This window comes from Amphibalanus amphitrite, unplaced genomic scaffold, assembly GCF_019059575.1.
Source record: "Amphibalanus amphitrite isolate SeventyFive unplaced genomic scaffold, NRLGWU_Aamphi_draft 000306F_arrow, whole genome shotgun sequence".
Lineage (NCBI taxonomy): Eukaryota > Metazoa > Arthropoda > Thecostraca > Balanomorpha > Balanidae > Amphibalanus > Amphibalanus amphitrite.
Window position 1 is genome coordinate 37,004 of NW_024881801.1, and position 26,248 is coordinate 63,251.

General features: G+C 53.7%; 2 protein-coding genes across 3 annotated transcripts in view; one reads left to right on the forward strand and one right to left on the reverse strand.

Annotated features, from left to right (window-relative positions):
- The window catches only part of LOC122388018 (mucin-5AC-like), a 94,556-nt gene that overhangs the window by 26,970 nt on the left and 41,338 nt on the right, over positions 1-26,248 (reverse strand). The window lies entirely within an intron of this gene.
- Positions 4,998-20,759, forward strand: LOC122388019 (mucin-5AC-like). 2 transcript variants are annotated; one of them, XM_043378758.1, is made up of 3 exons: positions 4,998-5,592; positions 17,373-17,845; positions 17,963-20,759. In XM_043378758.1, exons 1-3 carry the CDS (start codon positions 5,451-5,453, stop codon positions 19,337-19,339), a joined length of 1,992 nt encoding a protein of 663 aa, XP_043234693.1. In that variant the 5' UTR covers positions 4,998-5,450; the 3' UTR covers positions 19,340-20,759. The 2 variants fall into 2 exon arrangements, with proteins under 2 accessions (XP_043234693.1, XP_043234692.1); XM_043378757.1 differs by having other exon boundaries at positions 4,999-5,592; positions 17,373-20,759.

The following is a 26,248-nucleotide window of genomic DNA, read 5'->3' on the forward strand; positions in this document are numbered from 1 at the left end:
GCATCCAAATGGCCTCAGCGCAGCGCTGCTTCTCCTGTCAAGTATGACAACCGCACAATGCTGAAACCCAACCACGCAGACGGAACCTTGAGAAGGCGTGTCTTATGCTGATCAACGCACAAACTGAACATCCCTGTAACCCTAACGGCCGCAGCAGCAGCAGCAGCAGCTGCAGTGGTTGCCGAGGCGTTGGCATCGGTGGGGATGATATGAGAGTAAAAGCGGTTCACCCACACCTCCCCCATCAAGACTCACTCCCCCGACACCCATCCCGCCCAGAATCCAGCCTGTCGAGCGTGAAAGTACGGCGTGCTCGACCGACAGCCGTGCTCCGGTGACCTGGGGGTCAGCCGGGCGGCCTCAGGCGCGCATCCCACCGCCGCAGGTCACACGAGGGCCCGCTGGCGTGGCCGGCCTTCCGGGTACGGTGGTATAAGTCGGTGTGGGTGTCTCAGAGGGTGTTGGTCCCGAGGATGGATATGCTGATATCATAGGCGTAATAATATCCAACATGTAGTAACATTTGACGCTTAGTGCAACAGCGTGATGCGGAAGATGTTTACCCTCAACTATCACCAATCGGCAAGAAGTTTCGCAACGCACCAAGCAAAGTTGAGATTTTCTTCGTGCAGGATGCGGACAGTAAGCCCCAAACAAGTTCCTTTCTAATAAACACAAAACAGGATTATTTATGAGTGTTCACTGTACAGGTTGAGCTAGTAATTACAATCTTCCAAGTTTCGAAAATTAGCGTAAGAGAACACACCTCATTTGGAGTTATACACCGATCCCTACAATGTTTGCCAGTTTTTTTTTTTTTTTTTGCAGCGCAAAAGATGAAGGCAGCTCATAGCTCCATACGTAATGGTATGTAAAATTGATAAAACTCGGAGCCTGAAGGGCCTTCAGCAACTGCAATACAGGAGTAGCTCTCTTTCGCATATGAATATTAAATACGCAAGCGTATAAGCGTCTGCAAAAAAAAACGCGATGTCGGTCATGGCTAAGCATTCAACGCAAAGGAGCCGAAACCACCTATAGAAAACCTCACAACAATGTCGATAAAAATGCCGCAAGGACAACCCATATGAAGGCAGGCAGAGCAGATGGCTTGCGACGGCAGACGACACCTACATACCATGACGTTATTCACCAGTATTGACCAAGACGACCTTCACCTCAGAGAAGATCCGCTGAGTCAGCCCGTTCACGCCGGTGGCATCTGTCTCTAAGAAGAATCCCATAGGGTCAGGGCGCCGACCTTCCCTCGCCGGGCCGTCCCGTCGCGTCACCACCGCGCGATGACGAGGCGCAGCTGATAGGAAGGGTGTCATCATCCACCTCAGTGGACAGCAGGAATGTCTGTCGTCATCCGTGCCAGACAGGTGCGAGGTGCGTGCGAGACATTGGCTCACCGACTGCACCCTGGCTGCGCGGCGGTGCCGCTCCTTCCTTTGCATCTGACAAGAGTGTCCTTGCAGGGCCATGGACATCACTACAGAATACGGTTCCGACATGGTCAGTTATTTGAACAGTATCGTCAGCTGCAGATATCCCTCAGTAATTCCGTTTAGGCATCACACCTCCGCTAAGCTGTATTCAAATGGTCCAGCTTGAAGCTCGGCTAAGCCAGCAAAGAGCTCTTTGAACACTGAATGGGTGGCACACGTGGTCGGTCACCGCGGAAAAGCAGCTTGACAAGTCCTAAACTCCTAAGAGAGGACAGATGTTGTAGACGAGATGGAGTAGCTCAATGTCACGGAGTTCCCAAATTACCGGGTCGAAGACCTCTGGACAAGTTCTGGTAAAACCCTACAGTATGCCGGCTTTGAGACGCTCCAGCAGATTCGCTTTCAAGATCAGCATTATCATGTTCGCGCCAGTTGTTCAATTATGTAGCATTAAACATGTGACGTTAATCTGACCAGCCGGCCTCAAAGCAGTTTGAGAGGATCACGTGTCAATTCTGGGCAAGGACAACTGTGCTGAATTACCAATTTGTTTAACAATAAAATATATGCAAACATGTTTCCGTTTAGCACGTTTGAATTCGGCCGACATTCCGGAGTATTGGCCATCGGGCTCCCGGCTCAAGTAGCAAAAGGCGATCCGAAAAAGTAGAAGACAGACACATCTATCCACATAAAAAAGCAAACACGTCGAGAAATGGGATTTGGTAAACAGCAGCCTTCAGCTGAAAATACACAGACCTGTGAATGCTCATTCGGGCATGAGTGGTCACAGACCAACAATTTTTCACGCAAACCAACAATTTTCCGAACTACTGCGTTTGTTGACTAGTTTTATCGTGAAAGTCACGCCAAGAATGCTGACAAGCGTCACGTCTTTCGCACGGTAATCAATTTAGGCCCACTTATCACGGCAGGTCACCGCGGCTGTCCCGCCGGTCACTGTCGCTAAACACGGAGCAGGTCAACATCAGTCAGCACGTCACGGTGCACACATTCAGGGCACGGACCCGGGATTCAGGGCACGAAACGAACAGCACTGGCCAGCCCACTGGCCAAACATGACCCAGCCGTGGCCAGCGACCGGCCGGCCACTCCATGTGTCAGGGACACGGCAAGAGTGCAACTTGGTGTAGAAAGTAACGAGTTGGCTATCAGAACAGGGTCGGAAGAACTGCAAATGGGCACCGTCCAGCATAATGTGCAATGGAGAACTAGAAGAACGGCTGCGGTAATCGGGGAAAGCTGCCCACCCAAGTCTGCACTGGATATTGTACAGGCGAAACAGGGATGTACAATTGTACACGAAGGATTAGTTCTGGGGGAATGACATGCACAGTGCACAATAAGACACACCAAAATGATGGACCGTTGACAGCCCAGACGCCTGGTCAGCAAAGGAACCCGTGGCTAAGTGAGGAGCTCCCGTGATGTAAAGGAACAAGTCCGATTCACAAATGTCTGAATGAGCTACTTGATCCGAGACCTGCAATGATTTGACGGCCAGAAACATTAAGTAAACGCATCATAAACAAGTGTATTACATAATGTTTAACACGATCTTATTCGGATAACAGTAAGATTACCGAAGTTGAACGCGTCGTCTCTATACTACAGATACGAAGCGAAATTTAGTGTTGTTGAGTTACTGCTTTCGTATTGTTCACAAAGTGATAGAACGAGTTTAATCTGGATTTCCCTTTTGTGGGGGACTGTTTCCATCGAAATTCGAGAAATTGAAAGGCAAATTATCTGAGAAACGGTATCAAACTGCGGAAATGTTACTGAAAAAGCAGCATCCAACAAACAGCCATGGAGCTCCGCATAGGGATTCAGCCCAAAGAAGTCGCTCATTAATTCCAAACATCTTGAAAAGGTTTCAGAGATTAGCTTCCATTTCGAATGGCGTTAGCACCGAGGCAGGTCAAAGACCCAGGTTTTTTTTAGAAGCCAGTGTTAGCAGAGAATTTTAAACAGTGACAAACGGTTTCCAGTCACGCTCTGAAAAAAATCATGTAGCTAAATGTTATGTTATCCACGCTCCAAGCGATTCCCATGTAGCTCCAATAAGCTCACATTCACCAGAGTGAAGATTTATGCGACGGGAGGATACTTGCCATGGAAACCCAGGTGTTGGAGGGACAGCTGCTAATTGAAATTAATGAAACACGTCGGGAACATCGACCATAACGATCGATGGAAAAGGTGAGCCAACTACTAAACTTTGAATCGATAGAGCACACCCAAATTCCTCACACACACCTCGACAAACGGCTTCATGGTCAGCCCACCAACAGATATTCGATGAAAATTCCGTTAGTAGTCAGACACTCCCCGCACAACTGCCTGAATAATGCAAAACCACCAGGCTGATTTGTGAAATTCAATGTGGCGACGCGCTACAGTCAACCTTGCGTACTTCAGCCCTTCAGCAGCCATCGACTTGCACATCTGACAAGAGGTGATGAAATACCGCCATAACCTTCTGTAAGGCGCCAAGCTCGTTCCTTTTCCGACTCAATTATATTCTGAACGCGTGCCTTTGAAACACCCGACAGCCTCCGGGCCATTGAGGCCACCAATCCTTTGAGACACCTTCAACAGGACCTCTCAACCCTGGAGCCAAATCTAGTCATCCTGCATGACATCAAGTGCTCCAGAGACTGAATGAAAGCAGGCCGCCAAAGAGGCGTCGCACCCGTCGTCGCCGTCGCCGCAGCCCTGACCGGCCGCATACATATGTAAACGCAGTCGCACCTCCTGCGGGGAGCCGCAGCGCGTCCGCTCATCTGTTTAACGCTGCTCGACTGCGGAGGCCGCCGGTCCCGGTGGTCGCAGCGGGTGGCGGAGGAGGTGGTAATAAAAGGTGATCTTGAGAACGGCCAGGAACGGGGATGGTAGAGATGAATGATGCGGGCCTATGTGTATGCAGGATTGGAAATCAGTGAATCGATGAGCCAGAAAACTAAATTAAAAGGGATTTATGATAATAAGTAAATAGAATTGATGTTTCTGATTGTGGTTTCATAGACAACAATCAGTAACTAAATCCTTGCCAATATGATACAGATGTCCAATGTTCATGCTTACTTCATATATTTAAATTAGCGCGAGCGAGCATAGAATATATTAAATAGAAAAGAAGTATAGAAACTAATGCTCGACAAAGCATCTAAAGATTTTGAACGACAAAGAAAACGTTGAGGAGCATTTTAAAATCACAACTTCGATCTGCAGCAACCGCACAACTAGGAAGAAAACAAAAACACATCAAAAACTGGAATTTGGCAGCAGCCAACACCAACAGGTTTCTGGAAACAATCGTAGTCGGATCGCCGAAGGTGGACCTTCGGGGACCGGACGGACCCGAATCAGTTCAGCAACACCTGCGCCCCCGCTCGCAACGCGCCCTCCATCGCCGCCGACATCGACGGAGCGTCGGTGTGCGGCGCGTGCGGCCAGTGCTCGTCGACTGACGACGGCCTTTCACCCGCGACCTTCCGACGTTTTCACTTTCATCCAGCTGGGCAGCGCTGTGGCTGAGGCGGCCGGCGCGCCGCGCTGCAGAGGAGTTAATCCAGTCGGTGCTTCGACTCCCTCCCGTCAGCCACGTGCAGTGTCGCCCCGGCCGCCGCGTGTCGCGAACGTGCGCTGCTCCGCGCTCCCCGCCGCCTCTCCCAGCTCTGTGCGGCCCGGGTCGGAGCCGCCGCTGTCGCCGCTGCTGTTCTGTGTGGCCGGCGGGTTCGGCGGCCGAGCCGGGGCCAGCGGCCGCGCCGCCCCAGGTGCTGCCCTTGAGTGCGCGCGCGGGCTGCCGCGGAGGATGTGAGCGCTGCCCTCACACGCTGTTCGAGCCTCGAGACGGCGAGTCCCCGGCCGCGGCGCGCGCGCCCCGACACCTTGTGACGCGCCGCCGCCGCTGCCGCGAGCAGGCGGTCCGTGACACTCTGTGCGACGTCTCCGTGACACCCGTGACGTTTCGTGATGCGGCTGCTGGCCGTGCTGGCGGCCGTGACCGTGTCGTGGCTCTCCACGAACGGATATGTGGCCGGTGACCGCGCGGCGCACGGTGATGGCGACGATCGGACTAACAGGAGGCATAAGCGACAGGCTGTGCTTGGCTCAGGTGGGTCTCCAGCTTCAACTTCTCCCAAGTTACTCCAGTCTCCAAGTCACTATCCTGAAATATTGGAGACTGCAGAAGTGTATAACCCAATTGTCCACTTTAACATCCTTCTCACAGCTATGATCCTATTTACAATGAAAGCAGTTGTTCATTAACAATCGGACAGCAATTCAAAAAGATTCCATTCAATAAGTTCAGTTTTTTTTTTGCATCTGTCGTCTCACGATGAGCTTTGACTTCAGGTTTCGTTGCGTCACTCAATGAGGCCAAATTTAGCCAAATGACTGCAGCAGCGCAAGCACGCAGCTATGTCCTTCCCATGATAATAATCCTTGTAAATGCACATTGCGCAAGCGATGTGACGCAAACAACCATAAAGAACGTAATCACGCGCGCAAGTCAATCAAAGCTTAAATGAAACGCACCCATCTCCAGAGAATAAAAACATAAACAGAGATTATTGATTAATTATAATTGCCAATTAGTATGCAGGGCGGCAGTTTCCTTTGGATACCCAGGAGATAAATCAGACGACCTATGATGCTTTGAAAAGAACTCTACACACTAACAAATTCCGCAATAATCTCCCTAGTCGGCAACCGACGCAAGCGTTGTACGAATTTCAGCCATCGCATGCACCATAATCACGCTGCCTTGGGATCTAGTGTCTCAGCGTCTTGCGACACGTTGCAAACTTGATAGTACCCTAATACCAAGCTCCTTAACTCCAATGCCACGGACGGCGCTGGCCGACCGACCGACCCGTATCAGGTCAGTTGGCGGCTGGAGGGCGGCGGCCGGGCCAAAGCGACCCGTGCCTGTGTGGTAACGTGTCCAGATGAAGTAATACCAGCGGACGCCTAATGGGCCGTAAACCGACGACTCCTTTACGGACCCCGATTGACCAACGAATGTATCACTCGAGCAGCGAGCCGGTAAAAAGCTGAACGGCGCAGCCAGACCGGCGGGCGAGACAGAGAGCAAACAATGCGGCTCAGAGCCACTGCCAGTGTCATACCGAGTAACACGGGTCACCGACTGTCGGCTGGATTACAGGAAGGATGACAGTGGTTTTAATATCGGCGACTATATCCAGCCTAATGTCTGCCCTCGGACTCACCTAAGACGACACTTGTGGAATGTATTACCCAGGGGAAATGAACATTGAACAAGTTATATTTGCAATGGTCAAAAGCGTTCCTACTTTCCTATCCATGTTAGCAAATGAATTTTGTACTGCCTAAATGAGATCAGAATGGGATAAGCTGACCCATCAGATTCCAATGGTCATGAAACTTGCATGCATTCGCTACTGAGTGCCACCTTTGTTGGGTAACCAATTCCATTCATCGATTCCATACCACTGTTTCTACGGATGGTTGGTTGTCCGGCACGAGTCACGTGTCCGTTCATGGGTGACGAAATAACCTCTAACGACTGTTTACCATGGGTGGGCCACCGTAGTTATAACCTGATTTGTGCATGAATGCACTTCACATAGATGAATTCACATGTGTTCGTCATGTTGCGCATGACTATAATGACACAGGTAAGGAACGATTCCATAAGGCAACGATCGAGCTCGGAATAGACAGCATTATGGCAGAATAAGACGCCCACGTAATTGCATACAAAATTATGATAAACCGAGAGAACATTGTAAATACTCGAAACCGGATTAATTGAAAAAAGAAACAAGCTTCTTTTTAATTCAAGTATTTTTGCCAGCACCAATACGACTGTGACATTCCATCTGTTCTGTCTGCATATGTCTATCATCACCAGCCTCAGCTCCAGCTTTCCGTTCGTCCAGATTGTTCGTCTCAGCTGGTGGTTTACCCCGACTTTAATCTGGGCCGCGGCTGAGCCCGTTCTTACGTGCCAGGGTCAGCCGTCATCCGGCAGCAGTCAGTACGGGTGTCAGACTACCCACGTCATGGAAAAGTGCGCCCACGCATCGCACAGCCACTCTGTTCAGCACTCGTATATTCGTGCACGGAGCATTGCTGCAGGTAAATTTTAAGGGATCTCTATCCAAGAAGGCCACAATAAAATATTTTCATGTTGATTCGGAACAAAAGGGCTAAGGATTACAAGGACACTAGTCATTTTTAATGCGTAGCTAATGGATAAGATTAAAACTATGAGACGGACACGCCTTGAATTGATTTCATAAATTGCGTTAAAAAAAAGTTTCCAAGACACGACGGCCTAGGTCGCGTGCAGTCAGCGTTGTTCGTCGGCGCAACCATACAACACACGCACAGTAGCACGGCCGCTGCACCGACTGACTGACCCTGGCCCGGGGTCAGAGCAGCACCTTGGTCGGGTCAGCCCCACCAGCTCAGTCACACATGACCCCACGTGGGGGCCGACTGACACCGGCAGGTCGGTAGCGTGCGCTGCGGTCAGGTCGGGCCGCCCCAGATATCTCAGTTCGGGGAGATCCGCTCAGCTCGGTAAAGATCAGCAGAAGCGCGTCATTCTGAGGGCACGCTAATCACAAAGCGTCGGGAGAGGTTCGGTGGTTCAACTGCCGACTAAAATAACCTCACACCTGCCGAACTTTGCCGCGAGTTCACAGCCAGTGCCATGCTAACGGGTCTGCGGTGGAAACGTTACACGGTTCACGCAGCTGCGGCTGTATCCAACAGTCCGTGAGAGATCGGCCGGGACAGCCTCCCATGGTCCCGCTGTTGTTATTGATATTTTACGAGAGTACGACCGCCAAGGCCAGCCTCTAGCGAACCCACCCTCTGGCGTCTGGCGCGAGGACCACGCCTGGACCACACCCTCTGCCTCCCAGCAGTACCAGCCAACACCCATGGGACCGGAATCCAACCAACGGGACCAGGGCCCAGTTCGTATAGAGCCCCATTTACTGCTAAGGGACACTTATCGGAAAGGGGAACTCGACAGACGGGTTCATATAGCCACCCTTACACACCGGCACCAATGTTACCAAAAGTGTCCTTTTGAAAAGTGGCACTTAAGAAAAGTGATACTTGCTTGCCGACTGGCTTTTCTATATGAACTGAACCCAGGCACACGACACACCATCTCGACGCCACGCCACTCAAGTTACAGACCCTGGCCAATATCATCAACCTGGCGTGTTGCTCTGTGCGCGCACGTGCATTCCCAGACGACCCTGGGCGCCGTGGTGGGCGTGCAGGCACGTCACCAGCCGCGTGCCATGAATCTCTCGGCGGGCGCGCGTATGCGGAACATAGCGGGATGTGTCAAACCGGCCGGAGTCATTCACGGGGTGCGCGGAAGGTGGTGTGAACGACGGGGCGAAGAGAGGAGAGGAGAGAGCTAGAGCGAGAAAGAAAGAGAGAGAGAGAGAGAGAGAGAGAGAGAGAAAAGAAAAGAGGGATAAACAGAGGAGAGGACATAAGAGCATCCGAGAGAGAACGATGAGGACAACAGGTGATCCATTTACACCCCCCAGGCTAGCCAGAGACAGGGGGCAGGTCTCCAATCCCAACATACCACTCCCAACTCCCGTTCATCTCTCCCACTGGGTCAGTGGCAGATCTACGACGCTCGGCGGGCTCCGTTTGTTGTCACAAACACCACTGCAGGGCTGCAGACCTTGGCCACAGTCATCCCGCTTGCACCGGACACCGGACTGGACACCGAAGATGCAGCCGTCCGGTGTCGGCATGTTTTGATCGTCTCCACCCGACCGATCGTCGTCGCTGATCTCTCTCAGTGCGTCGCATCTCCCGGCCCTGACAGACAGCTGAGCAGCTGCAGACCGGCTGTGGACCGGGCTGTGGACTGGCTGTGGATGGACTGTGGACGGATGCGAGCTGCGAGCTGCGACTGGCCCCTGGTCAGCAGCTGTAGCCGACCCTGTTTCAGGCGGGGACCAGCCGGGCGACCGGACGGCTGCTGGGCAGTCACTGGACGTCCTCAATGGCTGGTGGCTACACACCACAGTCATTTGGCGTTGAGAAGGCCGGTATCTCAGCCGCGGAGCCGCACCTCTCAGCTAAGGTGCAGGTGGGGTAGCTCCGCGCGGCGGCGGCTGGTAGCTCCGCATCGCAGCAAAAAGCGGCTCTGTGGGCCCGAGAACAGCATCCGTCCGTCTCGCCAGTCGGGATCTCCACTAATGACAGCGACAGCCTTGGGATTAGAGCCGGCTAGCCTCGTCCCCGCACCGTAACAGGTGTGAGGCGAGCGCCTGCCTGTAATGGGCCTCATCCCTGCTGGTAAAACACATTGCACAGTCGATCCGCCCGGGATTTAAATAGCGGCTGCCGTTTAAAGCAATCCAAATACATATGGTAAGTGCTCGTATCTTGAAAGCTTGACAGAACGGAAAGCGTTGGCATTCTATTTGAAGTACCAAAATGTGCTAAAAGGAACGCAATCTACGCATGACTTGGCCAAAACTCTAGCATCAAATTCACAAAGGCCTGTGATAGAGAAACTTCCGAAAAAGATTTATAATATTTTTGGCAAGTAGGACCAGAGCAGACCATAGCTCTCAGCACACGGCATCTTCAAGTAACGTCCATTCTTGATTAGCCTACAGCCCAAACCCGTTTGTGATTAGGATGCATGAGAATGCGAAGTTGGGAAACAGCGAGCACCCGAGCTCATTGGAATAGCTGGCGGCGATCGGAGCGATTCGACTTGCCCGCCCCGCCGAGACCAGACCTGCTGAGCAGAGCACCGGAGACTCGTCCGGAGCCCGGCACCTTGACCCTCATCCCCGAGACATCGCAGGGTTGCATCACCCGACAGCTCAGCTGACCGACCAACACAGCTGACCGGTGACTTTTATAGTCCGTGAGCCGTTCGTGAGGCCCAGCCGTCTTCACGGCGGCTGGAATGGCTGGCCAATCCGTGACTCATTCGTGAGGCCCTGTTGTCTTTATGCCTACTAGAACAGCTGGCCAACCCGTGACTCATTCGTCAAGTCCTGTCGCATTGTGACTGCGGCGGGACAGCTAGCTGGTCCGTTGGACTTCTCAATTCTCATCACTATGACGGAGAGCATGCCAGACTGCTGCTCGACTGATAGTGAGACCAACAATGATAATCACTGCCTGCAGACTCAGTATTGGTCTTGCCAAAGCTGGTGCTTGTCGGCTTGCCGATCTGTTCTCAAGGGACACCGGCTCGGCTAGTCCGTACTTTATTGCAGTTATCACACTGCCATTTCACTGTGCTATTGGCAAGCTCAGTGTCTCAGTTCCCTTGAGGCGTCCGGCTTGCTCACGGAACGTCGATCAAATCACGGGGTCAGGCCACGAGGTCAGGTCACGAGGCCAGCTCACGAGACCTAACCTCGGTCAGCTATAAACCAGAGCCGTGATGGATCGCACTTCGAGGTGCTGACGTCATTACTGACGTCACAATTCCAGCATGATACCTTGGACGGTCCAAACGCGATCCTCACACATGGAATTTCTGGGAACCTGGGGATACCGGGTGACCTTCCGAAAGGCAAACGGACTTGGACAACCGAACATCGCTTATCTGATATTTTCTTCCGTGATGAGACAGGCCTGTAACATTTGTCAGATTTTCTCCCATTCGCGAGATCACCGATAGCCATTCAAGGGAAGGATCGACAATGCTGGTTACGAGCCAAAACAAGTCGCAGCGTCTACAAACCGATAGCAGGTAGCTAAATAAAACATGAATAAACCACTGGAAATCGCGAGAGAAACGAAGGAAGCTGATGGCGCCGAAAACATGTCATTGAACCGCACGTAATCATCGTTATGAACGTTTTCACACAATCAGCGGTACGTAATACGCATGTCGTTAATTGATCAAAATTAGCAACATTCCGACTTAACTACCGATGGCTGTTAAACAATGGTGCATCGCATATGCAATATTTAGTATTGACCTGATGATAAAATCTGACAATGACAGCAGGCCTATAATCTGTATAAATGAATACTGTGTTACGTGACAAAATCTTGCATAAAAATATTAACTTCCAAAGCCAAAATCCCTGCTCGCGTCGAAGTTTGCAGCTCAAAGTAATGGGTTAAGGCCACCATATAATCCATCGCCAGTGCCGGTTCTAGCAGATTCCCACATCCGCCCGCGGCCCGACGATGGTCTGTGGGTAGTGAGGATTGCCCGACAGTTCAGCCGGCTACCTTCCTACTTTCATTTCTCACATACTACCGTTCTTAGCGAAGCGAAGTCATCCAACCACCGCTAGTCGTCACACCCCCGTCCTTAGACAGTCGACCAGTTGAGACACATCACCAACCCCAGGTCACTCGGCAGGTCAGCAGAGTCTCTGAACCACGGGGTCACCCAGGTCGGCACCGGTCATCCCGAGCCGCGCGTATCACCGGGCTGGGTCGGGTCGGCGTTATACGACCGGCTCAGTGCGGGCGCACCTCTCTTTCAGACCCATCAGCGGCGGGAGAGGATCTGCAGAGGGTCAGACTGATACCGACTGACCAGCCAAGGCCGACGGCGGTCCGACGAGCCGTCTGGCTGTCACGGATGGTGCAGCAGAGGCCCGTCAGATAGGTTCGCTCGGTGCAGCTTGTAGGCTGTCTGGAGGATTCGGTGTCAAGTGTGTGACACTGAACGATCCCCAGTCTGAATGTAAATGTGAATGAAGTAGTGAATGATAGGTGCCGGCTGACCGCCGGGTCTGAATCAAAAAGTTAACAGAGCTCCCATCTGTCGTACCGGCAAAGCAGATGGGACCAGCGCCTTCGGAACGGTCTGGGTTGAATGAAGAAGCAGCGCGGGGAGCGGGATTAATAGCTGAATATAGTGAACGCGACTTGGTCGTCTCTAAGCACAACCATATGCAAACGATGTAAACGATCACATTGAAACCATTTTGGATCACAAGGCTGTCACAGTCCTTCCAATGAAACTAACATCATCCACATACTCTAAGGCGTAATGAAGGCTTTACAGTCATCATGGGCCATGAGCTGACCCAGTCCGCTTGGTGCAGCTAGTGCCCACGTGACGACAGACACCGGTGGCGTCTAGGACGGCACGGCACGAGCCACCCTAGCCCACAGCAGCCCAGCATCTGGCGACACTAACCGGCTGGGCAGTTCATGACGTTCCACCCGTCTGCACTGATCTCAGCTCCTCCCGTCCCCACCCGCGCCAGCCGCGACTGGCCGCGACAGTTAGCCGTGACCCTGGAGGCTTGGCCAATACCCAACAGTGTAAGAATGTGAAACGGATGTCCCGTGGCGAAACGCGCAAAAAAGATGGGCTGGGAGAACGATGGATGGGATGAAGTTCATGGTCTGCTTTTTAGGTGGCGAATGAGTTCAAGTGCTAACTATTTGGCCATCAGGATTTATAACGCTGTGCGAATCCGTTCGGAAGGATGTGGAGTGTGGGCGCTTGAACAATGATATAATTGTCATGACTATCAGTTTGGTTACAACGTAATTTTACCAGACAATGGAGTAAGCCGGCCTGGTTACAGCAAATTATCAAAGGCTACGCCGAAACATGTCCAGCGTAATGGCCAGCAGTATCAACAGTAAACCAACAGTACCCGCACTTCATCATGATCTGCAGGTTCCACTCATTCAACGGGAGATCTGGGAGCATCATCGGACGGTGATTGCCAAACACGGGTGGTTAGATCAGATATGAAGATCAGATTCCAGTCAGCTCGGCGACTTAAACTGAGGGAATCCCCTGCTTGTCATAGAGCCACCGTCACCGCAGCGAGCGCAACCTCAATCTGCAGGGTTATACGCAATCGCTCCGGTTCGCCAAAGCCCTGCTTTAGATTTATCCAAACTTAAAAAGCAACAAGCATCTGAAAAACAGCCAATCGAGCACCACATTGTCCTTACAAGTAAAAAGGAGCACGGAGCACAAGCAATCATCTCTGATTAACTCTTGCGTTTCGAAACCAGCGTACGGCAACCTTGTAAACTCGGCTAACAGTCACATATGAGCGGAGCCATTATCATTTGCCCGACTCCCGTTTCACAATGTCCTTTGAAGCGCAGGGGTCCTGTCGAAAAAGCCATAGTCCACGAACGGCGGCGGCGGGCGTGATGAGTTGGTCCTTGGGTGTCTGCTGGAGCGAGGCGAACCAGTCCGCAGTCGGGGCCCGGTGTGACCTCCCCGACCCCACTGCTGACCTCCCCCCGCTGACCTGTGACACCCATCCGCGCCCACCAGACCCAGCGGCAATTAGTTGTAAAATATTATTCACCTCGGAACAGTCATGGTCAAGCTTTAAAAAGTATATAACCGATAAAAAGGAAGACAAGGTGGGTCCATTATACTGCCCGAATATAACTACCTGGCTAATGGGCCGATATCATGTCCCTTCCTACGCACCAGGGGGGTGCGCTACGGGCTTTTAACATTGCGAAAAGTGGAGACACCTTCGCTAGCGCTGTCAGCACCGTAAGCATTCTAAACAACAACTGCAGTAATCCCACCAATTAGCGTACGCCAATACTCGACGCTCATTGGCTGATAAGCCAGTGACGATTTTGGGGGCCACAGCGTTAGAGGTAACCTATAGCAGTACGGGCTGTTCAGTTTAGGACTTGATTTTGATATTATTTAGGCCAGTCTGATAAAAACTCGGGTCGGTAATGAAAACTGCAATTCATTCTAGTAGTGGCCCGACTATATATGGCCTTGGGTCTGACAAGTCTTTTTGAGCTTTTTTTTATAAAACAATTCATTGAAAAATGAGTTATTAGATGCGTACTCATGCCAAATTTGCCCCGTTACCATGGCAACCTGAGTTTGTTTGGTACCCAGAGTCGCGGTTACTAAATTCATTTTTGTCCCCAGTTTTTCGTCGGGAGCGTTCTACCTGGTTTACATAGCCTTGCTACGCACTATACTGCTGAAGAGTTACGCCGGGCCAATTCTGTTAAACGCTCAGTCACCCTACTTGATGGCACACGGCTGAATTAGCCGTCAGAGCACATCGACCGCAAGGTCATACCAAAGTGCGTTCATTATCAAAGCGACGAGTGACAAATGATGCCACGCTTCGCTGCATATAACTCTCATAACCTTCAAAACCATCCAGCACACGAGTCACAATTATCGTCACAATTATCTACAGGCGCACCGCTTGATTGCGCGTCATATTCATCCATTCCATCTGTAGCGCACCATTAGCATGATTTGTTCTGCGAAATTCCCAGGGAGCTGACCGCATACAAACGATCCTACCGTGTGCCCTGAGGCGCGATCGGCTTTTTAAAGACGCCACATCACTAGCCGATGACCGGTTAAGCCGCGTCAAATTATCGCCAATTTGCCTTGGTGATCACGTTTAGCTAGCCCCTGCCGCGGGCGCTTGCCAAGTGAATTAGAGGGAGGGAGCCAATTACATGGCTATCTGTGGGACCAGGGAGTAGTAATACGTTGCCAGAGGGTGAATGCAGATCAGAGAAGTCGCATAAACAACCAAAAATTACGGAAGTTTAACGACATTTTATTTTGATTATAATGTTTGTGCCTCGAAACAAGAATGCTTTCAGGTATTTGTTGCTAGAAGAGAAACATTTTCGTAGTTATGTGCAAGTACAGCTTGAAACATTTATTGGCCTGGCCCTGAGAAACCTATCGGTTATCGTGCCTCATCTGAAATCGACGAGCTTGGAAAAACAAAAAAATATTCGACTGATCAAGAAAACAAGCATAACCTTCCAGTTTTACTATAGAGCATAAGCAAATGAGGAGATCGAGATCGTAACTTTCAAGCAACCGAAACTCGATCATGATGTTCCTCAATAGGATATTTTATTTCGCAAGCATTGCTCACGTCTCCATCATGCTCGATCCCCCAAGATGAGACGCTAGAAAACCTATTGCTCACTACCTCTCCCATTTTCTAGCGTCTTCGTGCTCCACTGGGGGTTGCCGTTATCCGTTTCCAGTTAAAAGACTTGATAGGCTTTTCACAGAACAGCGCAATGACGTGAACATCGGAGATTGACGCCCCCGGAGACTTCAGCGTCGGGATGCGAACCTAACGAGAGACTGCAGTACCTCACAGCGGAGCATCACCAGAGACTGCAGTTCTGGTTAGCAGAGTATCACACAGATCGGAGCACAGCCCAGGCCGCCAAGAGGAATAATGCAACAGATTGATACATCAACAGCCATTCACTGCCAAGCTGAATGATCCACGTCGGGCCATAATAGCGCCCATACTTTCCGTCATCGAGCACGAGTCGACCCTGCTTTGTCACGTAATGTCCTGCGCGTCGTGACGGGTCGGGTCAGTGCAGCGTGACGTCTCGTGACGACCGTGACCCTTCGGTCGGGTCCACTGCGATCCATACATCACACTGGTGACCCGGTGCACCGGGGTGGGTGCCAAGGCTGTCCCGGGGTCGCGGTCGCCACGGATCGGCATCGGTCCGCTATGATGGGCGTGTGACATGAACCGTGCCGTGCACGATCGCCCTGATGGCATGGTAACGGGCAACGAACAATACACACCGTGCCCGGTGGTATGTGGGCATTGTGCAATGCGTACACATGGAAACAATAGTCATTGGCATGCTAATGAATGGAGGAGGAATGGTAAATTGACGGTGGTGAAAAGTCTTAGCCTAAAAACAAACTGGGATTATAAGCGGTAAGCACATAGATTCTCATCATGGGGACAATGAAGGATAAGAGCAAGGGGTAAAGTAGGATCGCTTGTAAACTCAGAGGGTGCCGCGAGGGGCTAAGCAGCAGCCTGTACCACCACTGTGCGGACCCCATCTCGTTGGCAGCTCGTGGCCACGAGACTCGCCTCTCCTGCGGGCCGCGGAGACCGGATCGGGGCCGGCCGGCCGGTCCACAAGGCCGCCTGGTGCGCCGGGTGTCGCGCGCGGTGGCCGACCCTGCTCTCAGCCGGTCGCGGAGGGTGGTGGAGGTGGTGGAGGTGCACCTCGCAGACACACGGTGGGCGAGACCAAGTCAATCGGCAGAGAGACACCGTCAACCGGGCTCTGTTTCACATCACGCTACTAGCGCCTTCGGTCTCCATGGAAACACCGACAAACTGCATTGTGGGCGTCTCAATTTGTTTTGAAGTTTCCATGGAAACCGAAAGGGTCTCGGTTTGTTTAAGTTTGCATGGAAATCAAAAGCGCTAGTAGCTGTGAAACAGGACCCCGGTGGAGAGACGCCGAGCCGTTCAGAAGCTTCGCCAGAGCCGAGGATCTGTCAGATTTCCTCGCCCGTTACCCTTGAACTCGGCGGTCGGGGACACATTGATCGATAGGGTTTTTCAGAAGTTATTGCGGTCTGGATCGCGCTAATAGCGATGATGGGAATTCTTTGGGTCACACGGTTCCTGGTTAGAGCCCGTGCAGAAATGAGAAACACTTGTCGGCACGAAATTCCCATCGAGGCAGCCGAGAAGCCGATCGAAGGACGAATTCTTAATGAAAGGAATTTATGTATCACCTCCGGCTAGACCAGTCTGACTAACTGCTCTCTCGTGCAGTCCATCCTGCAGAGCAACTCTCTGAAACCAGACTTACGGGTCTCCGCATACAGGAATAGGTTTCGTAACACGCTGGACCTGCCTTTCTACCGCTTCCTAACGCAGCCGTTGACAGATAGTGATGATTGCGGCATTATAACATCTAGAGACATTTATCTCACTAACAAACTGGTCTCGAGTTCAAGTGGCATCTTCCGTGTGTATGAAGCTTCCTCGTCTAAGCTGCATTTTAGTTTATATCGATTGCCCCCTCCTGTGCATAAACAAAAAACACAAACATGTTCGCTGACGCCAGCTCTTGTCTGTGTGCCGGCAGGTGGCGGCTGTGCCGACATGTCTCTCTTCAACTACATGCTCTACTACTACCTGATCCAGGCGCAGAACAACCACGACAAGCACAGCCAGGCCGACCAGATGGCGGCCGCGCTGCTCAAGCTGAAGCGGTCGCGGGGTACCGACCCGATCCCCACGCTCATCAGCACCACCGCCGGTCAGAACGCGCTGCTGGCCATGCTGCAGAGCGTGGCGCAAAACAACCCGGCCCAGTTGCTGACGCTGCTCACGTCTATACGTGGCGGCGGCGTGGCGCCGCAGCCGCAGCCCGCCGCCGGCTTCAGCCAGGGCTTCGGCCAGGGCTTCGCCGGCGGCGGCGGCGGCTTCGGCGGCGCCGGCGGCAATGGCTTCGGCGGCTACCCCTCGCGGGACCAGCTCTACCAGCAGGGCTTCCCGCCGACCGGTGGCTCCGGCTTCGGCGGCCTCCAGGCCAGCAGGACGCTCTACAGCCCGCAGGTACAGGCGCAGGCGCTATACCGGCCACAGCCGGCCGCCACCGCGCACCTTCCGTTTGCCATCGGCGATGAGAAGCTTGACAACTCGCTGCAGTTCTCACCATCGCTTCGCCGGCAGGTGTACGCGCCACAGCCGGAGCTGGAGCCGACGCCGGCACCCGCGCGCACCATCATCCGCGAGCCGAGCACGCGCCTGCACGTCAGCACGGTGACACTAGTCACGACCGTCCTGAGCAGCCAGCGTTCGGCCGTGCCGCTCGTCTACAACGGCCAGTCGACCACCACGGAGATCATGGCGACCGCCACGCATACGCTGACGGCCACACAGCTGCAGACGCTCGCCGTCGTCGTCACGCCCACTGTGGTCGAGGCGAACGGACAGACGACCACGCTGTACGGCGGTACCGGTGCGCCGGCTGCCGAGATCGTCACAGACCTCAACTACCACGACGAGCCGACGCCCGTGACGGCGGCGGCCATCACGCCGACCGCGCAGCCGCAGCCGGTGGTGGCGACGGCCGCACTGGAGGGTCTGCCGGCGCCGGCCGCCCAGCAGGCAGCCGCCGCGCTCGGTCAGCTGCTGCTCCAGCCGGGTCAGACGCCGCCGCTCGGACCTGTAGCCGCCCAGGAGACCACTACCACGACCACAACGACGACCACAACCACCAAGAAACCGGACCGGCTTCTGGCGCTGCTCAAATCCCGCGCGCAGGCCCGGCGGAGAGGCACCCCGAGGCTCAGCGCTCCGCGACGCGGCGACCCGCGCAGGAGGAAAAAGAACGGCAGCTCAGAGGAGGAGGACGATGAGGATTACGAGCAGCAGCCGCACGTCAGCACCAGTGTGTCAGTGAGCGTCTCCGAGCCGGGCCAGCCGGCGTCGTCTCCGGTGCAGCTGGTGAACGGCGTACCGGTGGTGCAGGCGGTGCCGGTCAGCACCAGCACGCCGGCACCAGCGCCCGTGTTCCGGCCCGACCCGGTGCCGGTGTACGTGGAGAAGGACGGTGTACTGGTGATCGCTGCTGCGCCGCTGCAGCCGGCAGCGCCCGCCGCCACGCCGGCCGCTCCCGTCTTCAAGCCGGAGCCGGAGACGCCGGCGCCGACCCCAGCTCCGACAGCGGCGCCGACAGCCGCGCCCGTGACGGAGCAGGTGGTCATCGCCGCGGTGACGCCGTCACCAGCACCGTCACCGAGCCCGTCACCGTCCTCAACACCGGCGCCGACACCGGCACCGCCCGACGACTTCAGCTTCGACTTCGAGGAGACGGTGTACGCCAGTCCTTCGACGTCGACGGAGAAGGTGGTGACTGAGGAGGACTTCCAGAACCTGCTGGACGGCACGTTCGTCATCCTCGCCCAGTCGCTGCCGGAGGCGACGTCGTCCGCGACGCCGGCCGCCGCGCAGGAGGAGGAGGGCAGTGGACAGTCAGACTCGGACGTCAAGGTGTCCGTGTCGTACGCGGTCTCGACCAGCGTGTCAGAAGGTCGGCGGAGATAGTCACATGGACGCCCGGCGGCCCCCGCAGCCGCCAGTCTTGTTACGGACCGCCGCGCGCGGTATGTGCGTCTACTGAGCCAGTGAGCGCCGCGGCGCCCAGCGCGTGGCCGTGGGAGAGAGACACACGCTGACCGAGTGGAACCGAGGCGCCCGCGTGGCGTGCGCGCGCGCGTTGCTCAACCGATTGCAGAGTGGCTGTTGCTCAAGCTGGGAGCGGGCGGAGCGGGGACGGCTCAAAGGCGACACTGACGCCCGAGTTCCCAGCCGGCGCTGTACGCTGGCCGGCGACCGTGCGGTCGTCCCACCCAGAAACCGAACCGTGTGGCCGTCCGGCGTGTCTCACGCCGCGTGGTTGGGAGAGACGGGGTGGCTAGTCCATCCCTATCGGCAGGAAGGGCTGGTCCCGAGGACGGAGGCTGAGGAGAGGAGCGAGCGAGCCGCACCCGACGCGTGACCGTCCCGCCAGCGTCCGAGCGCGATAATACTCCGGGGCTGCGATAGTCGACACGCCAACCACTGCGATACTGGGTCAGCCGCTCAGACGCCCCACAAAAAGACATGACCGGCCACGCCGAGCCGTTATGCAGACACGCGAACGACCGACTCGGCGAACCGACATAGACTTGTCTGACTACGCCCGACTCGGCTCCGTGACTTGGCATACGCCACGGCAATCAACGGCTAACCAAAGGATCAACGCTCATCGTCCGCCGTCGCCGCTGCCGACTTCGCTAAACTAACAGACCGGCCACTAACTGGACTCCGATTTGAGCTTCCGACCTCCGCACTAACTCGACCAGCGTCGATACGCCTCGCTTTCAAAACTAACCCCTTCGTTTACAGGTCGAGCGACCCGGTCCGCGACCCCAGGCTTACAGGTGATGACTCGGTGCCCCGGTGACTGACGACTGAACTGACTGACGACTGTCCCCGTCCACAGCTCCGACTGCCGCAGTCCCTCTGCGCCTCCCGGGGCCACCTTCCGAGCCACGTCCCAGCTACCGACACAGCGGAACGGCGGGATAGACACCACGGGATGGTCTCCAGTCGCGCCGGGCGGGTCCGGCAGTTTATGTTCATTCTCGGGAATCATGCGTCGGGTGATGAAAGTGAAGCTCAGTTTTAGCCTAGGGCAGGGGGAGAGCGGGCCCAAGGAATAAGGATCCAGTATGCCTTGTCCAGTCCCGCGTGTTGTCGGACAAAGCCTGATGAGGGCACTCATGTGCTCAGTGCGTGTTGTCTTTGTGTATGTCTGTCTATGTGTGTATGTGCGTGAGAGACAGATGGATATTGTGCTGTGCATCAACTCTATGTGCTCTCACGGGCGTGCTATATTTTTGACTCAAGCAATGTGCGCTGCCTGTCGAATGAATTGTCTCACCTCAGCCGATTCATGCATAATATATTGTTATTACTTGAACTTTGGCTTTTCGATTTCATACAGAGTTGATTTTTTCTAGCCGTACAACATGACCTCACTTAACATGCCATGAAACGTGTTTTATCAGCCTTATAATTTTCAAGTTCATTTCATATTTGCTTTCATTGATGTGTAATTTCCAAATAATGCAATGTCATGTCAGTCTGCCGTTAAGAAGTGCCTATAGAAATGTGTGTCTGAACCATGCATGCCATGTTTTCAGCTCCACATGCCTCCGACATACCCTTATTGAGCAATAAGAAGAACTTCTCACACTGTATCACACGCGGCGGTACCGCTGTCGAGGCCGGCAACGCACCACGGCCAGTCCAGATTCTCTCACGCGGTACTGAATCACAATGCGGTAGTAGCCAGTCGGTCACAGGGCCAGTCAGATCACCCGAGAGCCGTCAACTGGTGGGAACACTAGGGCTGGCAGAAAAGTATCGGAGCCAATGGGATAGCTCATCCGGATAGGAAACTCCAGAATATTGCGCTTCAAGAAAGGCGATTACATGAATTGTTTACGCGGTATTACGTTGAGCGCCAATCTGTTTTGCACAAAAAAAGAGAAAAATTCGTTCACCAAAATGTTAAGTCATATGCATCAAAATGACAAGGTCCTCAAAATGACATCGTTTTGAGTCGTTGCTAATCGCCTGATCATGCGAGATAACCTTCAGCCTTCGGTCAGACATGTCCGGTCATCCGTGACAGATCGCGACTAAGGTCATACATAGATAACTCTCAATGGACCGGGCAGCCAGTTATGACCACCTTCCGACCCCCCAGCCCTGCGTCTCAGGCACGTTTCAGAATGTGGCGGGCATGTTTCATGCCGCCGGCTAGAAATCGACCTCGTAAGGCAGTCCTTTTATCTCCGGGGATGATGCAACTCGAATCGTCCTGCCGTACCCGGGTGTTTCATGCGCTGAGGTTCTTGTGGACCGATTCACTTTAGATACAGGTCATTAGATACGCACCCCAGGATCTATTACGAAAGGAACTCCCGAGGAAGCCAAGATATTACAACAAAAACGTCTAATGAGAAATGAGCATCAGAAGCTCAAACTTTCTCAGATCATGCCACATCAAACGAATAGTTTTCACACCGTATGAAGTTTATCACACGTGAAGACTGTACTCAGTGGTAACTACCGCTTATATCATCGTCCCAGTGCTCGCCACATGGCCGCGGTCCTCACGACGCTGAGAGTAATGGCTTCCTCGTGGCTATGGGAGCGGCGCACCTCCTGAGGTCGGTACTGGGGCGCTACCCATGGGTCACGATCAGGGGCCGTCACGGCCGCGCGCAGGCCCTTCGGCAGATTCTGATCCAAGTGAAGGTCTCGTCATTCCTACACGTCCTCGCAGATGAGAAACGTCAGGGCAGAAATGTTAAACAGAACGTCCAGACCATCATAACTGGGAGGATAATAAATGGGTATTAAGTCCCGTTATTCAGCCAGAATGAGCTTTGTGATAACCCAGTCGGCTGCTGGAGCTCATGTAAAATAAAAACCAATGATTTTTTAAAAGTGTAGGGACGAGGTAAACACAGGGTAAAGGGAGAACCTCACATGAGTTTGGTTTCAGACGCTTAATTCCCCTAAAAACTGCCGTTACGATCAAAGGAAGTCAAGTTCCTAGGTCATTGTGCTCAAGCACGGTCAACCAAACAGCGGCGTAACTTGTTTGGTGTGCATGTAGAACTATAAGATCGCATTCGCGCATTATAGATCGATTCATGAGGGTCAAGTGATGGCTCGATCGCCTTGAGTTTAATTTCAAATGGCAATTAGAATGTCTTTCGTTGGCACATCAGCATATCCGATGCTAAACTTTTATTTATACTGCTTATGAGATGGTAATCCGAATATATGCAGGTCATAAAAACTGTAAACTGAAAAGCATCATTTTAACATTAATGTCAAGTGTGAAACTGAAGACATTCGTAGGAGCAGATGGTAGATGATAACTACGTATTACGTCGACCGTATTCTCTAAATGTGAGAACTTTATTATCTCTCTAAGCAACAAACAAAGTTGCAATAAGATGCAGTTTGCACTTAACGATAAGAACCATTCCTAATTAAAAAGTTCAATCTTTCAACCTCGTGGCCAATTAATTTCGAAATAACTTCTATCAATAGGGTTTTCTTATCACATCCCTAAATACCTATGGTAAATAAATATAAAAAAACAACAAACTGACCAGACTACACTCAACTGTATGTACACCAGGCAACAATGTAACGGCAACAGCAGTCGCTGACCTTCCTTCATTAGCGGACATCGGTTTGACAAATTACAATACCCTCTTCACCATTCATTCATCGGTCACTTATCAGCCCAATGCAATACTGGAAGTACCGACGTGCCACTCCATTTCCCGTTTCCAGTTCCTCCCCATTCGTCGGGCCGTGCCGCCTGTGCCGACCCAGTGACCGGCAGACGGTGGGCCGGTAGACCGGTCACCGGGTCGGAGCCGTCTGCTGGCGGTACGGGCGGCGTCCAAGCACCGCCAGTGAAAGGCACCCAGCGAGACCCGCACAGCCACCGGCGCCGGCCCGGCCGACCGGCCACGGCTGGGTCGGGTCGGCTCACCCAGACCGGCTAGCAGGGTCGCATGTGATGAAACAACCATTTGGCAACGTCGCCTCCGCCGCGCGGCCGCCATGGCAGCGGCACCACTGGGTCTCCAGGCGTTTGGCAACCGATGCCGACCGCCGAGCGGTCTTGGCTGGCAGGGTCGCTGCCGACAGCTCAGGGTGTTGTCAGTCCGGGAGCCGAGCTGTTGCACTGCAGGCGCTGCGTGCGCACCGCTGGGAGAGGGGTCAGAGGACGTGGCATCCCCACCGGGAGGTGACAGCCTAGTACGAGTTGGGGCAGACGTGTTCAAACACACCGCTCTTCTGTCGGGTTTACGAGTCAGTGAGTAAGCAGAGTGACTCTCAGGATTATGCTGTGGTCGATATGTCAAACACGAATGCATGGGCATAATCCAAGGCGCTAATGCTGATACAAACATTCCAAACGTGTGTGAACCAGCGTAATCCTGACCGATAGCATCCGAGTAAGTGGCGTGCTATGTCATCGCGTTACCGAGTTCGTTAAGACCAGCAGCCATCGACACCATCAGAGGGTTAATTTGCACCTGTAGAATACGGTAACTCATCAGCACAACATCCGTCCATTGTAGACAGTCATGCCCCAGCTGGGTAGCGAAGTGGTTTGGGCGCAGCTGATACCTCTGAACACCAGCTGATCCGTGAACACCACCTGTAGCTACCTCAGCTGGCGGGGCGGCAGACCGTAACGAGCCGCCCCCGCCCCCGCCCGCTGCTGGCGGCGACCGCCCCGGGCCGACCGCCAGAGACACACCCGATTCTGAGCCAACCACCTCGGCGGCCACTGAGTCAGGGTCACAGCCAACACCGCACTACGCAAGCGGCCCACCACGGGCGCACCCGAGCCGACCAGTTACGCCAGCCGTCCTGTGAAACCTGCGTTTATTCTGCATGAGAAAGTCCCACGGCCATGAGCGTGTCTGTCGCTGTGCGTAGCGAACAATGCAACTGTCAGTGGGCGACGGACGCACGGGCCGCGGGCTAAGCGCGGCCGCGACTCGGATTACAAATGAGTGTCCCGTTTCCCGGGGGCACGTGCGTTGTTTGCGACATGGCTAACATGAGCCGTGCAGCGACGAAAACGAGAGGACCATTCCCGGCCTGGCGAGAAGCGGAGTATGTGTGCAATCGACGACATGCAACATGCCCTTAGGCATACACGGGCATACATGTATGTTTTGCTCTGCAAAGAACTGTCTGCATAGGACAAGCTCTGCATGAAACCGACACGGACACATCTGTCCTCGGCTGTTTGTAAGCTAACTCGAGCCGTGGTGCATCTGATCGCCCCGGACGTGCCTCCCGAGACGAGAGAGAAAGCGACCGCCTGATTTACAACCGCCTATCGTTATTGGCTCGGATTGGCAGAGCGGCGCACTGTAGCTGGGTTAGAGAGAGGAGCCCTGGGCGCTGGGCGGCGGGGAGGCGGCGCCGCTGGAGGTCGGCACGACCTCGCAAGGACGCCGCCCGGCGAATGCCCCAGTAATAACAGCACTCTGAGGCGAAACATCCGCTCCCATCGCTCCACGACGCGGTGGCTGCGTGCCATGAGTCGGAGCTCAGCTGGTCGGCACAAACAGCCGTCGACGAGTGGCACCGGGGCTCAGCGGCCGTTCGAATCACTCGGTAATCGCATTAGCCATGCTTTCGCAACGGGAAGAGCCGGCTGAAAGGACGGCGTGTCAGGACTGCGGCAGCCGTGACCTTGGCGTACTTACGCTCACTCAGTCGAGATGCCACGAAAGATGATTTCACCGAGCCCCGCCATGAAGGAATGTTGCAAAATGCCGCGGTTTATTTGCAGGTTGATTAGCATTATTGAGTTACTTTCACAGACCTGAGCCCCGCAGGTTTGGCGGTGTTTGGAACGCAATAAAAAAGATGCTTCAATGATTCACCTTCACGCACCTTCTTGAACCGATGTTTAAATAGCGGATTTAAAAGAACGGATCATTATTATCATCTTTACTCAGCAATGAAGCTCAACGGCGAAAACCTCGTTCCTATCATGTCCCAACACTGGAAAGTTCGCAGGTTTCGAATTTCGTCCGCCTTGCTTCACGGGCCTTACTGCCGGGCTGGCTCTGCCGCAACCACTGAAAGGTCACGACCCCTCGCCGGGCAGCCCCACGCATTTAGGCGGTCGATTATGGAATCAGCTCGGCATCACAACCCGAACCGGCACCGGAAACCTGCCTCACCGAATACCATATCGAGATGGAGAGGCAGTGAAATTGAAAGGGTTAGTGGGCGGGTCACACGCCACAAGTGTTTCCACGAATGCACTGCCCAGTGGTTGGCCGCCATCATTTGGATGATGTTTTCAGTTTTGGTGATTCCATATGGCATAGATGTCGGCTTAAAACATTTGGCAACCGTATCAAATCCCCGGAAAGGTCAATTATTATTCTTATTATTATTCGCTGTTCTATAGCTTTGGTTCACCATTCAACGTTTGCCAACTTAAAATCAACGTGCTAAGGCAAAAAAAAAAAAACTGAAAAATAAAAGCACAACTCCTTAGACAATAAGCCCAACGTGATGCTTGGAAGGACTCTAATTCTAAGATCAAAGAGCTCCCGCCATCTCTACGACCACATAAGGACGCCTGGTGTCCTGTCGATATCATCTCAGCGGAAAAACCCGAAGCCAGCCACACCCCTCAGTTGCCGTCACCACGCCTCCCATCCTCCGTCACCACCAGACACACCCACCAGTGACGTCATACAGACCTCCGTCACGGTGCCCCAAGGCCGCCGCGGAGACGGTCAGCCCTCGATAAGTGGGTCACGCGCCGCCAGCGGAAGAAATGTCGGGTCGGACGCGCGGGGCGAACCAATCGAATCGGCCTCGGGGGGG

Coding starts and splice junctions, on each gene's coding strand:
- LOC122388019 (XM_043378757.1), top strand. CDS start 5,451: ATGCGGCTGCTGGCCGTGCTGGCGGCCGTGACCGTGTCGTGGCTCTCC. Junction 5,593..17,372: donor ACAGGCTGTGCTTGGCTCAG/GTGGGTCTCCAG, acceptor GTGTGCCGGCAG/GTGGCGGCTGTGCCGACATG.